The 16204-nt window shown below is 35.4% G+C and overlaps 1 protein-coding gene across 1 annotated transcript in view; it reads left to right on the forward strand.

Annotated features, from left to right (window-relative positions):
• The window catches only part of CNTLN (centlein), a 225146-nt gene that overhangs the window by 190870 nt on the left and 18072 nt on the right, over positions 1 to 16204 (forward strand). The window contains 2 exon segments of the mRNA XM_049769389.1: positions 3201 to 3386; positions 12802 to 12987. Of these exon segments, the coding sequence (XP_049625346.1) occupies positions 3201 to 3386; positions 12802 to 12987 (372 nt within the window).

The following is a 16204-nucleotide window of genomic DNA, read 5'->3' on the forward strand; positions in this document are numbered from 1 at the left end:
GGCAGCGCTCGGGGATTCCTCCTGGCTCTGCGCTCAGAAATCACTCCTGGCAAGCTCGGGGGACCATATGAGATGCCAGGATTAGAACCACCATCCATCCTGGGTCGGCTGTGTGCAAGTCAGATGCCTACCACTGTGCTATCTCACCAGCCCAGGAGTAAATTCTGAGTGCCCCTGAGCACAGCCAGGTGTAGCTCCAAAACAAAAATACTTTTTCTTAGAAAGAGAATAAAACAATTTTGTCATAGGTGATTATATGTTGGGTTCCTCATACTTGCTATGGGTCTGTCCTGTCTATTACCAGTTGATTCTTCCCCAACTTGGCCAGAAGTTCAGTATAAGAGCCCAAGGATTCAGTGTTACTCATTCTGGCAGTGCTAAGGATTACCTAGACCACCCATATAATACTACAAGTCCTCCAGGAACACTTGCAGCCACATCAGAATCTCCAGACCATCATAGGAATGTACTCAGTAATACATGGGGAACCACATATTGCCAGTATCATGTAGTGCTATATCTCTAGCTCCAACTTTATCACATATATATATATATTATTTAAACACCTTGATTACCTACATGATTGTGTTTAGTTTTCAGTCATGTAAAGAACACCACCATCACCAGTGCAACATTCCCATCACCAATGTCCCAAATCTCCCTCCTCCCCACCCGACCCCCGCCTGTACTCTAGACAGGCTTTCTATTTCCCTCAAACATTCTCATTATTAGGATAGTTCAAAACTTTATCACTTTTAATGTTGATTGTCTTCTAAAAGTTTAAATAAACCACTTTAAAATATCAGATAACATTATTTTAAAATTTATATCTCTAAATGAACACTAAGAATTTATTTAGCTTTAAGGTACTGCTTCACTAGAAAAACCAACATGGGTTTGATAGCCAACATCCCATATGATCTTCTGAGGCTCCCAGGAGTAATTACTGAGTACATATCAGGAATGAGCCCTGAGCACCACAAGAGTTGGCTCCTAAAACAACAATGAACTATAATACCTCTAGTACCATTCAAAGACAAAATTTCTTCTTGTTTTCCTTTGTTTGTTCAAGGCTACGTCCAGGCATTCCCAGGACTTAGTTGCCTCTGCATTTTGGAATCATTCCTGCTGGGCTCAGGATCATAGGGGTACAAGGGTTCAATCTCATATTTGCCATATGCAAGGCAAACATCTTACCATCTGTACTATTTCTCATGCCCTAAGAGTTCTCTTTTCTTACAGCTGAGTAATATCCAATGTATTTATATCCATTTATCTATTTGTTGTATATGTGGTTTATTTCCAGTCTTGACTATTATAATAGCACTGCAAAAAGATCTAAATTTATTAAGCTAAAGAGAAAGTGACAAACGGAGGCCAGAGAGATAGCATGGAGGTAAAGCATTTGCCTTACATGCAGAAGGATGGTGGTTCGAATATTGACATCCCATATGGTTCCCCCGAGCCTGCCAGGAGCAATTTCTGAGCACAGAGCCAGAAGTAACCACCCCCCCAAAAGTGACAAACATTAAATTGCTTTTTTATGATCCTGGATTTATACCTGACACTGCCTGGTGTCCTGAGCACCAGTAGAAGCAATCTCTTCCCTAAGCACAGAGCCAGGAGTAGCCACTAAACACCACTAGACATGGCTCCAAATAAAAGCAAAATAAGTTTTCCTATATCTTTTTATTTTAGTGATTCTTGTATTCCTGGGATAGATTCCAAAGAATAGAAAAACTGGACCATAGGTTATGGTTTATATTTTTGGGGGGTGGACACCCAGTGGCACTCAGGGCTCTGTGCTCAGAAATCTCTCCTGGTAGACTCATGGGATGCCAGGAATTGAACCCAGGTCTGTCCTGGGTTGGTCATGTGCAAGGCAACCCTACTGCTATGCTGTCTCTCTGGCCTTGGGTAGTTTTATTTCAGTGCCAAAAACAGTAATTGAAGGTTTTTTTTTTTCCAACACATCTCTGCCAACACTTGTCATTTCTTACTTTTTTGACACAGGCCATTCTCAATGGTGTGTGCTGCTATTTCATTGTTTTTTTGTTTTGTTGTATGTATTTTTTAATAACTTGGATATTAGCCCTTGTCAGCTTTATGTACAAATATTTTCTCCCATTGAAAATGAAAGCATTGATAGTACTCAAACTAAAATTAAGATATATATTTATTTGCTTATGATTTCTTTTTTTTTTAATCATCTTTTTTATTTTTATTTTTGGGCCACACCTGGTAATGCTCAGGGGTTATTCCTGGCTCTGCACTCAGAAATAACTCCTGGTTCTGGAGACCATACAGGGGTCCTCAAACTTTTTAAACAGGGGGCCAGTTCACTGTCTCTCAGACCATTGGAGGGTCTGACTATAGTAAAAACAAAACTTATGAATGAATTCTTATGCACACTGCATATATCTTATTTTGCAATGAAGAAACAAAACAGATACAAATACAATATGTGGCCCGCGGGCCATAGTTTGAGAACCACTGATGGGACATCAGAGATCAAACCCAGGTTGTCCTGGGCATCCATCTGCGTGCAAGGCAAATGCTCTGGTCCCTCCTTATGATTTCTTTATTTATGGTTTCAAACATGATTATAACATGATTATAATTTTAGCCCTAAAATGCACACCACCTTCACCAGTGTAACTTTCCAGCCACCATTGTCCTTCCATTTCCTACCTCCCCCTGTCCCTGTCTATCTTCGAGACAAGCATTGTATTTCTCTATCGTTGTCATGATAACTATTAGTGTAGTTATTTATCTAACTACATTTACCACTCTTTGTGATAAGCTTGTTATCATGGGCTGGTCCTTCTAGCCCTCATCTCTATTGTCTCTGGGAGCTATCATTATACTATGTTTTATTTTTCTTAAATCCCACATATGAGTGAGACTATTCTGTATTTATCTCTTTCCCTCTGACTTATTTCACTCAACATAATAGTCTCTATATCCATCCATGTATAGGAAAATTTTGGTCTCATTTTTTTCTATCAGCTGCATAGTATTTCATTGTAGTTTTTTAGCCTCTCATCTGTTGTTGGGCTGCTGGGTTGTTCCAGATTCTGGCTATTTAAAATTAAGACATATATTAAGAGAGTAAATGAAACCCTTATTCTTCTGAGTATAATAACTTTACAATCTGTTTATGAAAAAAAGATTATTCTGTGATTTCTGGTCTTTTGCAGGACCTCAAGCTTAATTTCCTAGTAGCAAAAGTAAATGAGACTGAATCAACAGTAGCAGAACTTGAAGCAGCAGCATCTAAGCATCTTAAGGAATTAGCTTTGCAGAGTGAGCAAGTTCTCGAAGGCACTCAGAAGAAATTGCTGTTAGCCAATGATAAAGTGGAAGAATTCACCATTTTTGTAAAGGTTTGATTTATTTGTGGTTTATGTAACTTATACTTTATTTTAGCCTGAACAGTCTGCTTTAGATGATTTGGAGAATATCTTTCCTAATCATACTGCATCTTCTCACTACCTATGTAGTCAAGACTTTCTCTGGAAAAGATTTATTTTGTTATACCTTGAGTTAAAAGCTTTACACTCTTTTTTAATGTTATTTTCTCTTTTGGGGAGGTTGTGCAGTGGTAAGAGAGGTAAGAGGTAAGTGGTAAGAGGTCATATTCTTGGCTTTATGTTCAAGAGTGACCCCTGGTGTGGTTTGGGGGTCATATATGGTGCCTGGGTTTGAAATTGAGGTTGGAAGGATGTAAGGCAAGTCCGTCTTCTCCCTCTCTAGCCCAAAATTTGTGTCCCAGTATCATCTTATTAATGTGTATACATTGCTTATTAAGATATGCTTTAAAATAAACTAATTAAGGCATTTCCATTTTTTCTTGAAAATTAAGCAAAGAAGGGAACATGTAACTTGCTGGTCCAAACAAATTGAAGTGAGGAAATACTTGAACCGAAGTCCACAGGCTATATAGAAATTCATGCGAGGGATAGAGCAATGTAAAATAACTCAATAGAACAAAAGGAAAACAACCAGTTTACCTGCCAAGTGTGTTACATCTTAAATTATCTTAAAACTGAAGAGCCCATAAAGTTAGAAAATAGGCTGTACAAGATAGTGCCAATTCTCAGAATGATGGCAAAGGACAGATTCAACACTAAAAATATTGTTTGATGGTAATTATATGGACCTTTTAGATCTTACCCCATGCATTTTAATACCGTGAGACAGGATTCCTCCCTTTACTCTTCCAAAAAATGGAGTAAAAACAACTCTATTTAGGGATTCCACACTCTGAGTGCCAAGAATCTGATGCTTTCTCCATTCCATTAATTCCACTGTGAGTTGTTTAAATCTCTGTCCAGTGTCCTTTTTTCTTCTTTTTTCTCATGTCCTTTAGTTAACAAATGAATCTGTTGCCAATAAGTAGGTCATGCATTCTTTAGTGTCAGGGATAAGGTCTTATTGTCAATCTCCACAATGTGTGCCATGGTGCTTATAAAGAGTCAGCCTGCAATAATGATCACTAAATTATCAAATTAAATTCCCATTGAGAATGTGACATTTTAATTTAGTTCTTTAGCTTTTATGAAAGACCTCAATATCAGACCTTATACTTCAGCATCCCCATGAGGCAGTCCTCAAACCTCATCTGGCCTCTATTTGTTCTGCCTATTGTGAGAAATGCTCTCTGACACCACATTTCTATGTTGTAGCAAAGTTGGAGCAAGGAATTGCCTTTGTAGAAAAGGAAAGCCAGTTCTAAATCCTAATTAGGTTTTCCAGGTCCCTCACTTTCCCTCACATAAAATAATAACAGGAGAGGAAGAACAGTGAAATGAAACAAAATTATTCAAACAATGAAGGGAGGAAAAGAGATTCCTACTCAGGAGAGAACACAGGTTTGTTCCAGAGTGGAAAAAGCGAAGTACACAGCCCAAGCAGGGATTTGTGTGTAGGCAATTTCCTCAGAATAGAAAAATGTGCTCTAAAGAAAGTAAACACACATCTCAAGATGAGATGTGTCAAATGCACACCTTTTCCTCCACTGGTATGATTTATATACAGTTTAAGAAACTTTTCCTCTAAATGTAATCCCTTGGGTTGTTGCCAAGAGGATGTGTTTAGAGTTTTAGGTGATCTTTTGATATTCTTAGAGTGGATTTTCATTCAGAGGTGGTGACTTTCTCCTAGGGTGTTCCTTCCCCATCAGGAAGCCATCCACCTTTCTGAATTCTGCATCACAAAGCTTTTCTGGCTCCTGAGGTTAAGATGGGTCGTTTGGTGAAGGTTTTATGCCCTCAAGTTGGTTTAGGCTCCAGATTGTTTTAGTCTGGAACTGCTGAAATTGTAAACAATCACTGATCATATTGAACACACTGAAAGTAAGAAATTTCTGGGCTAGAGTGATAGTAAAAGGGTTAAAGTGCTTGCCTTGTACACAGGCAATCCAATTTTGCTCCCTGGTATCCCATATGTTCCCTTGAGTCCTACCAAGTCCTGAGTACAAAGTAGTGTAACCCCTGAGCCCCACTGGATGTGGACCAAACAAACCTGCTTCCAAAAAAAGGGTTTCTACATATACTTTAATGAGCATATTTAAAGAACATACATTGTTTCTACATACATGGAACAGGAATCATTCTGTACAGATTATTATCATGTATACAAAGTACTTAGTAAATATTATTTGTTTTATTAACTTTTCTGATCCTGTTGTGGAAAATCTGTTCCCTTTAGTCTTTTCATTTATTCATTAGGGCACAACCAGATAATCAAATAGTTGGGGATATGTTCTAGATCTAGTCTTGAATATGAGATTTTGTCCTCAGGGAATTTCAAATGACTATCATCTAGGGTGGATGTATGTAATAGAATTGAGGCTTTGAATTTTCTTAATGATCAAATAAAATACACATGGAAATTTCTAGATCTGTTAGCACTATTTGATTAATCTCTTATTAAGGCAGATAGAAGTGCTTGTATATGAGTCACGCCAAATTTATTCTCTTCAGTATTATTTGCTTGTCAAAGAAGAACAATTAGGCCTAGAGAAACCCTGAAAACCTAATGTAAAGAAAAAGGTATTTGGCCTATCTGAGACTGACCCCATTTATATCCCTGCAACCACATGTAGTCCACTGAGCATCACCTGGAGTGATCCCTCAGAATAGAGCCATGGATAATCACTGAATAGTGTTGGGTATTCTCTCCCCCCTCAAAGTAACTATATATTCAAATGAAAGCTTTAATGATCATATTTAAAGAATATACATCATTTCTACATACATGGAACAGGAATCATTCTGTACAGATTATTATCATGTATATTTTATTATCTATAGTATATATCTTTATACATTAGATCCTTATCACTATTTCTTTAAAACTGGATTTTTACTCCTTTAATAATATTTTATCTGCACCATCTTAAACCTCTACCTTTTTCTATGCTGAATTTGACTTTTTAAGAATCTATATATAAGTGAAATCACAGTATATTTGCCTATCTCTGCCTTGAATGACTTAATTAAGTATAATGCTAAGATTCATCCATATTTTCACAAGAGGCAGAATTATTTCCCCACATCAAATATCAGTCCATTTTGTATGCAACAAAAAATGAATGCTTTTTATTATTATTGTTTTATTATTATTAATGCTTCTGGACCACACATCCAGGTGTGCTCAGGGCTTACTCCTTCCTTGCAAAGTCTGAATTGTATGATCTGATTTTTTTAATCTATTCAACCATTGATGACTTATAGATTGTTTAGATTATTTCTATGCCTTACCTATTGTAAATAATGTTGCAAAGAATCTGTGAGTCTAGATATCAGATATAAACACTGGTTTTTTTCTGTCAACATTACTCAGATATAGGATTGTAGTCTTATTCTATTTTTATTTCTTTAAGGATTCTCTTTAATGCTTTCTAGGGTGACATATTCTAAATGTCTGCCAGCAATCTACAAGAGCTCCTTTCCCCTTCCGTATATTCTCAAGGATTTTTAATATTTTATTTCTTCTATAAATAACATACTGATGATTGTGAAGTTGAAAACTTTTCCTGTGCTCATAGGTCACATATATATGATCTTTAAAAAAGTATTCAGGTTGTCCATTTCCAAATTGGATCTTTTGGTTCATTTTTCTATTGAATTATGTATAGTTTAAAATCATAAATTGTGCTGCCTAAAGATTTATTCTTTATCAGGATTATTTTAGGTAGTCAAAATAGTTCATGTTTTTATACAAATTTTAATATTTTTTCTTTTTCTATGAATACTATCAATGGAATTTTATAGGGATTGTGTTGAACATTAAAAATGGGTTGCATAATATAAACCCTATAACAGTATTAATTTTTTTTTGTTTTTTTGGCCACACCCTGTGTCGCTCAGGGGTTACCCCTGGCTATGCTCTCAGAAATCGCTCCTGGCTTGGGGAACCATATGAGATGCCTGGGGAATTGAATTGCAGTCCGTCCTAGACTAGCGTGCGCAAGGCAGACAGTATTAAGCTTTGCAGCTTATGAGTGCAGGATATTTTTTCATTTATTGTATCTTCTAATTTGTTTTAACAATTTTGGGGGACCACACCCGGTGATACTCAGAGTTACTCCTGGCTATGAGCTCAGAAATCACTCCTGGCTAGGGGGACCATATGGGATGCCGGGGATTGAACCCAGGTCTATCCTCGTGCAAGGCAAATGCCCTACCACTATGTATCATTCCGAACCCATGTGTCTTCAATTTTTTTATTAATGCCTTAATAGTTTTTGGTGCATAGATTTTTTTCACCTCCTTAATTACATTTACAGTTTTATTATTTGGGGACGATTATAAATCAGCTTTATCTTTTGACATGTTTTGCTATTAGTATATAGAAGGGCAACTAATTTTGTGTATAAGTCTTTGCTATTTTTGAAACTTGATATTCTTCAATTTTATTGAATTCATTAATTTCAACATATTTTAATCATATAATATTTTTAATATAAAAATCATGCTATGGACAGAGATTGTTGTTCTCCCCATTGATATAGTTTTCTTATCAGATTGCTGTAGTGAGAACTTCTAAACTATGTTCAATAAGAGAATTGACAATTGACATCTTTACACTGTACCTGAAAATCAGGAAAAGGCTTTCAATTTTTCACTTTTGAGTATGATATTGTCTGTGTGTTTGTTTTAGATGGCCATTACTTTCTTGATAAGTTTTTTTTTTATTTATTGGAGAATTTGTATTGTGAGTGGGTATCTCATCTTGTCAGACATTTTCCCTGGACTTATTGATATGACTATATGATTTTTATCATTCTTTTTGTTAATATGGTGTTTTGCATTAATTGACCATTCTGCATCCTTCTGATGAGCCCGACTGTTCATTGAGTATAATTCTTTGAATATATTGTTGGATTTGCTTCACTGAAATTTTGTCAAAAATCAGTATTCATCAGGTCATTGGTCTCTAATTTTCTTTTTTAATAGTGTCTGTTTAGCATCAATATTTTATTATCTTCATAGAAAAGATTATAGAGAATACCTATTTCCTCAGTATTATAAAAAAAACTTGAGAAGTATAAACACTAACTGTTCTTTGAAGTTTTGATAGAACTCATTAGTTGAGTGACTCCATCTGTGCTGGGCTTTTGTTCTTGGGAGATTTTAAATTACTGTTCCATTTCTATACTTGAGATTAGTTTATTCAGGTTTCCTTTTTCCTCTGTTTAATCTTGTGAATTTGTCCATTTCTTAGGTTCTCGAGTTTGATGGCATAAACTTTGCTTTTCATTGACACTTTTTATTATTTTCTTATTTTCTAAATCATTGATTTCTGTTATAATTTTTTATTAACTACTGATTTCTTACTTGCTTTGGGATTTATTTGTTGTTCTTTTTCTAGTTTCTGTAGCATAAAGGTTAGTGGATGATTTGAGGCCTTTGTTGGTGTACGTTGAATAGCTATAAATTTTCCTTATAGTACTACTTTTGTGTCCCATAGATTCTTTTTTTAAGTTTTTTTCTTGGTTTTTGGGTCACACCCGGCAGCGCTCAGGCATTACTCCTGGCTCTATGCTCAGAAATTGCTCCTGGCAGGCTTGGGGGACCATATGGGATGCTGGGATTCGAACCACCATCTTTCTGCATGCAGGGCAAACAAACGCCTTACCTCCACGCTATCTCTCTGGTCCCATGTGTCCTATAGATTCTTGTCCTTGATGTCTTCTTTCACATTAGTTTCAAAGAATATTTTGATTTATTCTTAGGTTTCCTCTTTGAACCATTTTTATTTAGCAGTATGTTATTTAGTTTTCCAGGAAGGTTTTTAATCTAGTTCAGCCTCAATGGAAAGCATTGGAGACAGCTATTCAAAAATAGGAACATAACTGCCACATGACATAGTTCTATCAATTGTTGGCATCTATTCCCAAAACACAGGAATGTTAATTCTAAATTATATAAGCACACTTATGTTCATCACTGGACTTAGTTTAATAGCTATACATGGAAACAATCTAAAGATTCAACCACAGATTAAGATATCTGGTATGTAGGGGCTGGAGCAATAGAACAGTAAGTAGTGTGTTTACCTTGTATGCTGCCAACCTGAGTTCAATCTCTGTTAGAAGTGATACCAGAACACATTGCTAGTAGTAAGCCCTCAGTGTTACTTGCATAATTTGGCCCAAAATCAAACAAAAAGGAAGAATCTGTGGTATATATACAAAATATATAGAGGATATCAGGCTGAATGAAGTCATAATAAAAGGAATAGCTACAGAATGCCTCATATATGGAACTTAAAGATACATAGCAAGGTAGCAATGAAGATCCTTCCAAAGGCAACATCTTGGGAGAAATGACCCACACAACTGAATTGGGAAGTTAGGAAGTGGAAAAGAAAGAAAAAGTGTTTTTGTCCTTGGGGGAGGGACGTGAGTAAAATAATGATAGATCTCATATGCTAATAATATCAATGTTAATAAGATTAAAATATTGAATATTGGAGTCTGTGTAGATAATTAATAGCTATCTGTTATAGATGTAAAAAAATAAAACAAAACAAAAAGAACCTTTCAACAAACTTGCCATTGCCAAGTCTACTTTTTAGCTAAATATATATTTATATATTTTTAGCTCTCTCTATATAAAAATTTTAACTAGGCACTTGGTTTCTAAAAAATTTCCTCACATATATCATTATTTTATTTTACTTATTTTTTGAAGTAAGGCAACTAAATTCTGTATAGTGAGGTGAGTGTGGAAATGATGTATTTTAGTTACTAGTGCTTTAAAAATAAGATAAATGTTCATATCTTCAATATAATCCAGACAATAATATGTGGTGGTGAGCCATTTAGATTCTTAGAAGTAACAGAGAATAACTTACAATGTAAAAAGGATATTAGGATCCCCAAATTATAGAGATGTTATAAAAACTTGAATTATTATTGTTAAATTATTCACAAAATGTTAAATAAACTTACAGCATATTTAGCTACTTTGTTGACTATAGTAACCAATTCTGTATCTTCTTGACTTAAGATAGATGATACATCTGAGAATCTTGTATTAAATATAATTTTTCATGTGCAGTCTTAGAAGTTCCACTAAGAAAAGAGTCATAGATGTCTCTTTTTTTTTGTTTTGTTTTTTGTTTTTGTTTTTCGGGCCACACCCGTTTGATGCTCCTGGCCAAGTGCTCAGAAATTGCCCCTGGCTTGGGGGGACCATATGGGACGCCGGGGATGGAACCGCAGTCCTTCTCCTTGGCTAGCTCTTGCAAGGCACATACCTCACCTCTAGCGCCACCTCACCAGCCTCATGATGTCTCTTTTAATGCTGTTATTGATACTTGTTCTAACAGTCCTGAAATGTGAATAAATAAAATAATACAATTATCAGAAGTATAGCCAAACTATTATTATCAAAGATATATTTGTGAGCCTTGAAAATACAAAGGAATCATCATAGAGCTGGAGATGGCTCATGACTGGAGTTTGCATGTGGAAGGTCTAGGTATGATCTTCAGCGTAGCATGGTTTCCAACCATCTCATTCTCACAGGGATTGGCCCTTGAAATTCTCCAGCGGTGATTCAAAAATATTATAATCATACGTGATCATATATTAGGGCTAACCAGAAATTCAGCAAGGAGTTCAAAATAAGATCTGTGTAACAACTTCAATATATTTTACAATAATATATTGAAAATACAATAAAATGTTTTACTTATAATAATAAAAGGACATTTTAAATGTTTAGGACTACACTTTTTCATAAATCCAAGAAAGCTTTAAAGCAAACTGTAGAAAACTAAAAGACATAAATAGAACTAAATATGCATATACATGGGAGGAATATGGGCAGAATAAATATTGTAAATAAGATAATTAATTTCAAAGCTATTCTGAAAGGCTTAATTTGTAAGTTTAATAGCTCTCCCATCATTTTATTTTTCTTTCTTAACTTATATTTATTTGGTTTGATTTTGAGGGGCATACTCAATGATGCTTTGGACTCTTGCAGACCATTTTGGGTGCCGAGGATTGAATATGGGTTGGATGCTTACAAGATAAATGCCTTATATGCTATACAGTTTATCTGGCTCCACTCCCAAACATTTTTATCTTGCAGATTTGAAGCTCTTTGGCCATTGAACAATTTACCTTATCTTCTCTACCTCCATCCTCTGATAATCACCATTACTCATTTTCTCTTCATTCACTTCTCTACATAAATAAAATAAAAGGTCTAATTGTTTTTTGTGACTAACTTATTTACCTTAGTATAAACCTCTAGTACTGTCTTGCCCTTTGACCCAGATGTCATACTTTCAAGTAAAAAAAAAAATATATATATATATATTGGGTTTTGGGCCACACCTATTTGATGCTCAGGGGTTACACCTGGCTAAGCGTTCAGAAATTGCCCCTGGCTTGTGGGGACCAAATGGGATGCCTTGGGATCGAATCGTGGTTGGCTACTGCTTGCAAGGCAGACACCTTACCTCTAGCGCCACCTCACCGGCCCCTCAAGTATATATTATTAAGATTTAAAATTTCTATATATGAATCTTCTTATTACAAAATGATTAGAGACACAAAATTAATCAGTTCCCAAAAAATCTAGCACGTCTACAGCTCACACAGCTGAGTACACATTCCATGAAATATGGTTTGAGATAGCATTTATTAATTTCTGAATGAAAAACTTAAAGAAAGGCAATCATAAATTCTTCTGTATATTCCTATTCTTTTGTTGCTGTTTTGCCCACATATAATCTAACTGCACTTTTACCCAAACTGTCTTCATCAAGTTTTTCCAGACATTGCTAATCCAATTTTAATAAATTGAAACTATAGTCATGTTTCATCTGTTTATGTAATAATTAAACGAGTTTTATAATTAGTTACTGCTAATAGGTAGATATTTTAAAATAAATAGAATTGACTTGTATCAGTTTAACTAATAGGAATAGCTCTACTTTGGCACAATAAAATGGAGCCTGATTGTTGCAAGTATCAACCAAGATTAGTTAGTGAATCTGAAAGAATTGGGCAAATTGGTTTTTATACAGTAAGTAAATTAGTCATTGCTGTATAAATAAATAAATAAATAAATGTCATTCTGCATTCTGACAGTATATACAACTGGAAATTATATAAGGTGATAATGAAATTTTACTTAAAATATTTTTAAACATTATTGCAATTTAAATAAAATGGAATAAATCTAATAAGGATTTTTTGCTAGTATCTTTAGTTTTGTTATGAGACTTTATCTTTATTTATGATTTCCATGTTCTTTTAAATAATTACAGGCTTTAGTAAAAGAGCTACAAAATGATGTCCATGAAATAAGGCAAAAGATCAAGGGACTTAAAAAAATGCAAAGAAACAAGGGTTCATGTAAAATTTCAACCCATAAAGCACAGACTTTGGCAGCTTCTATCTTGAACATTTCAAGGTCAGATCTAGAGGAAATATTGGACACAGAAGATGAAGTGGTAAGGTCATTTCAATATTTATCTTTTGAGTTTAAATATATGTCTTTGTTATTTAATTCTTAGATGCTCATCTTGAAGGTAATAATAAAGAGTTGCAATTTCAATGAAATAAGCATCAAGATAATTACTAAAAAGATGAATAATTTAGTTATGCCATATATAAATAAGCTTAATATATACATTAGAATTCTTGTTATTAACCAGTGCTGCCATGAATGCAGAGAAAAAGGAACTCTCATTCACTGCTGGTAGGAATGCCGTCTAGTCCAGCATTTCTGGAAAACAATGTGGATATTCCTCAAAAAAACTGGAAATTGATCTACTATATGATCCAATAATAAAACTCATATGGATATATCCTAGAAACATAAAACAGCACCCTATATGGTCCCCAGAGGCTTCCAGGAGCCATTTGAGAGTAGCAGATGGATGTTTCCCCCCAAAAAAAATCCTTATGTAGATTTAAAGACTTAAATAGAACCATACTATACTGAGAAATTAGTACTTTGAATCAGTGTACTTTGATATATTTACTAGTTGTAAATATATCACTTTATTTCACAGATAAGTATTATTCTCCATAGAGTAGAAATTCTCTTTGTATAAACAGTGACTATAAGTTTGTTAGAATAAATTAGGCATGTTTATTTGTAAAAAATACATTTTTATTTGGGGCTGGAGTGGTTGTGCTAGAGGTAAGGCGTCTGCCTTGCAAGCGCTAGCCTAGAACGAACAGGTTTGATCCCCCAGCATCCCATATGATCTCCCAAAGCAGGAGCGATTTTTGCACTCATAGCCAGGAGTAACCCCTGGGCATCAACGGGTGTGCCCCCCAAAAATACATTTTTACTTGTAAAATGTATTTTACAAATATATTTCTTTGTAAAAATTGTAATACAAAAATTGCCCTCTGCACTCCTATGTTTATCACACTGTGATTTATAACTGTGAGAATCTGTAAACAACCCAGGTGTCCCACAACAATTGAGTGGCTAAAGAAACAATGGTACATCTACACAATGGAATACTATGCAGCCATTATGAAAAAACAAAGCATGAAATTTGCATATACATGGATGGACATGAAGACTATTATGCTGAGTGAAATGAGGTAGAAGGATTGATATAGAATAGTCTCATTCATCTGAGGGATATCAGAATAACAAAAGACAGTATGGTAATAATATACAGAAACAAAAGAGATGGGCTGGGAGAAGGAGGCCATGATATGAAGCTTGCCACAGAGTGTTGAGTGCAGTTAAAGCACTAACCTTACTGACTACTACCAGGACAATGATAGTGAGATTGAGAGACAGGGTGTGGGAGAGAGACTAGGGTGGCATTGGTGGCAGGAAACTTGGACTGGTGAAGAGTGGTGTATATTCAATGACTGAAGCCCAACTAGGAACATTTCTGTAACTAGGGTGCTTCAATAAAGAAATTATTTATTTTAAAAAATGAATTCTGTTATTCAAGTATTGTATCCCTCTTGCAGTCTACATTTTATTTAATTTGATTAATCATGTATCTAAATTACTAATTTTTTTTGTTTTTCGGGCCACACCCATTTGATGCTCGGGTTACTCCTGGCTAAGCACTCAGAAATTGTTCCTGGTTTGGGGGGACCATATGGGATGCCAGGGGATCGAACCAGGGTCTCGATCTTTCCTTGGCTAGCGCTTGCAAGGCAGACACCTTACCTCTAGCACCACCTCGCCGGCCCCTAAATTACTATTTTTAATTAAGATTAAAAGGACTTAGATAAACTGAGTCACCAATTGAGGATGTTTTCCTCCTGTAATATTTTTAATTAAATAAAAATTAATTAATCTATTGGCTTTTATAGTGAAACTTATAATAATTGATCAACTTAAAGAAGCATATTATTTTCTTTCTTTTTTTAGTTTTGGGTCATACCCGGCAATGCTCAGGGGTTAGTGACTCCTGGCTCAGGAATCACTCATGGCAGTCTCTGGAAACTATATGGGATGAGAAAGAGGATTTGACCCAGTCAGTTGCATATGCAAGGCAAACATCCGACCTGCTCAGTTATCATTCTAGCCTCCAAGAAGCACTTTTTTGTTTGTTTTGGAGGCCACACCTTCAGTGCTCATGGGTGACTCTGGGCTCTGTTCTTAGAAATCACTTACTGGCAGGCTCTGAAAACCATATGGGATGCCAGGGATCAAACCTGGTTCAGCAATATGCAAGGCAAATGCCCTACCCACTGTGCTATCACTCTAGCCCTTTTCTAAGTGATTAAAATGTGCCTTTGGAGCGGTGGCGCAAGCGGTAAGGTGCCTGCCTTGTGTGCGCTAGTATCCCATATGGTCCCCCAAGCCAGGAGTGATTTCTGAGTGCATAACCTGAGTGTCACTGTGTGTGGCCCAAAAACAAAAAATAAAATAAAATAAAATAAAATAAAATGTGCCTTTCTAATGAGTTGATGTACATGTTGTTGTAGATCTTTGTATCATCACAATGTCTCTTCTAGGGAGAGCATTGCTTTTTTACCATAGTGATTGCCACTAAGAATACTTAATCTTGGTCTACTAATAGCTTCAAATAATATTATTAATTGTCCTTTGAAAATATTAAAGAACTGGTGATACTTACTAATAGCTTCCCAATATTTATTTTCTAAATGAGTAAATAAAACATGGATTTACTTCTGTTTGTTTGTTTTTTGGGACACACCTGCCAGCACTCAAGGATCAGCCCTGGCTCTGAGCTCAGAAATCGCTCCTGATCAAGGGGCCATATGTATTGATAATAGTGATTGAACCCAGGTTCGTCCTGGGTCAGTCGTGTGCAAGGCAAATGACCTACCACTGTGCTACCACTCCAGCCCGTGAATTTACATATATTTATAAAAAAATATTTTTTAGCCTCTTCCCCAGTTCTTCAAAAATTTCTGGAGTAGAGCACATTTCTAGTTTGAAAAAGATTTTTGTACTACCAGAAATTTTTGAAAAATAGTAAAATTTGTCCTGCAGACAAATTATTTTATCTTTTTAAGAAAGTGAATAATCTGTTTTCTATTTTTCCCATATGCCACAGCATATGACTTTGTACCAAATTCTGATATTTTAATTGCTATAACACTGCCAAATATAGTTTTGAATAAAAGGCACACAGGCAATCATATCTCTGGCAAAGGTGACATGTATGATAGACAAACATCTGATTTAAGTGTATCGATTAGTCATATTTTACT

The sequence above is a fragment of the Suncus etruscus genome, chromosome 1 (genome assembly GCF_024139225.1).
Source record: "Suncus etruscus isolate mSunEtr1 chromosome 1, mSunEtr1.pri.cur, whole genome shotgun sequence".
NCBI lineage: Eukaryota > Metazoa > Chordata > Mammalia > Eulipotyphla > Soricidae > Suncus > Suncus etruscus.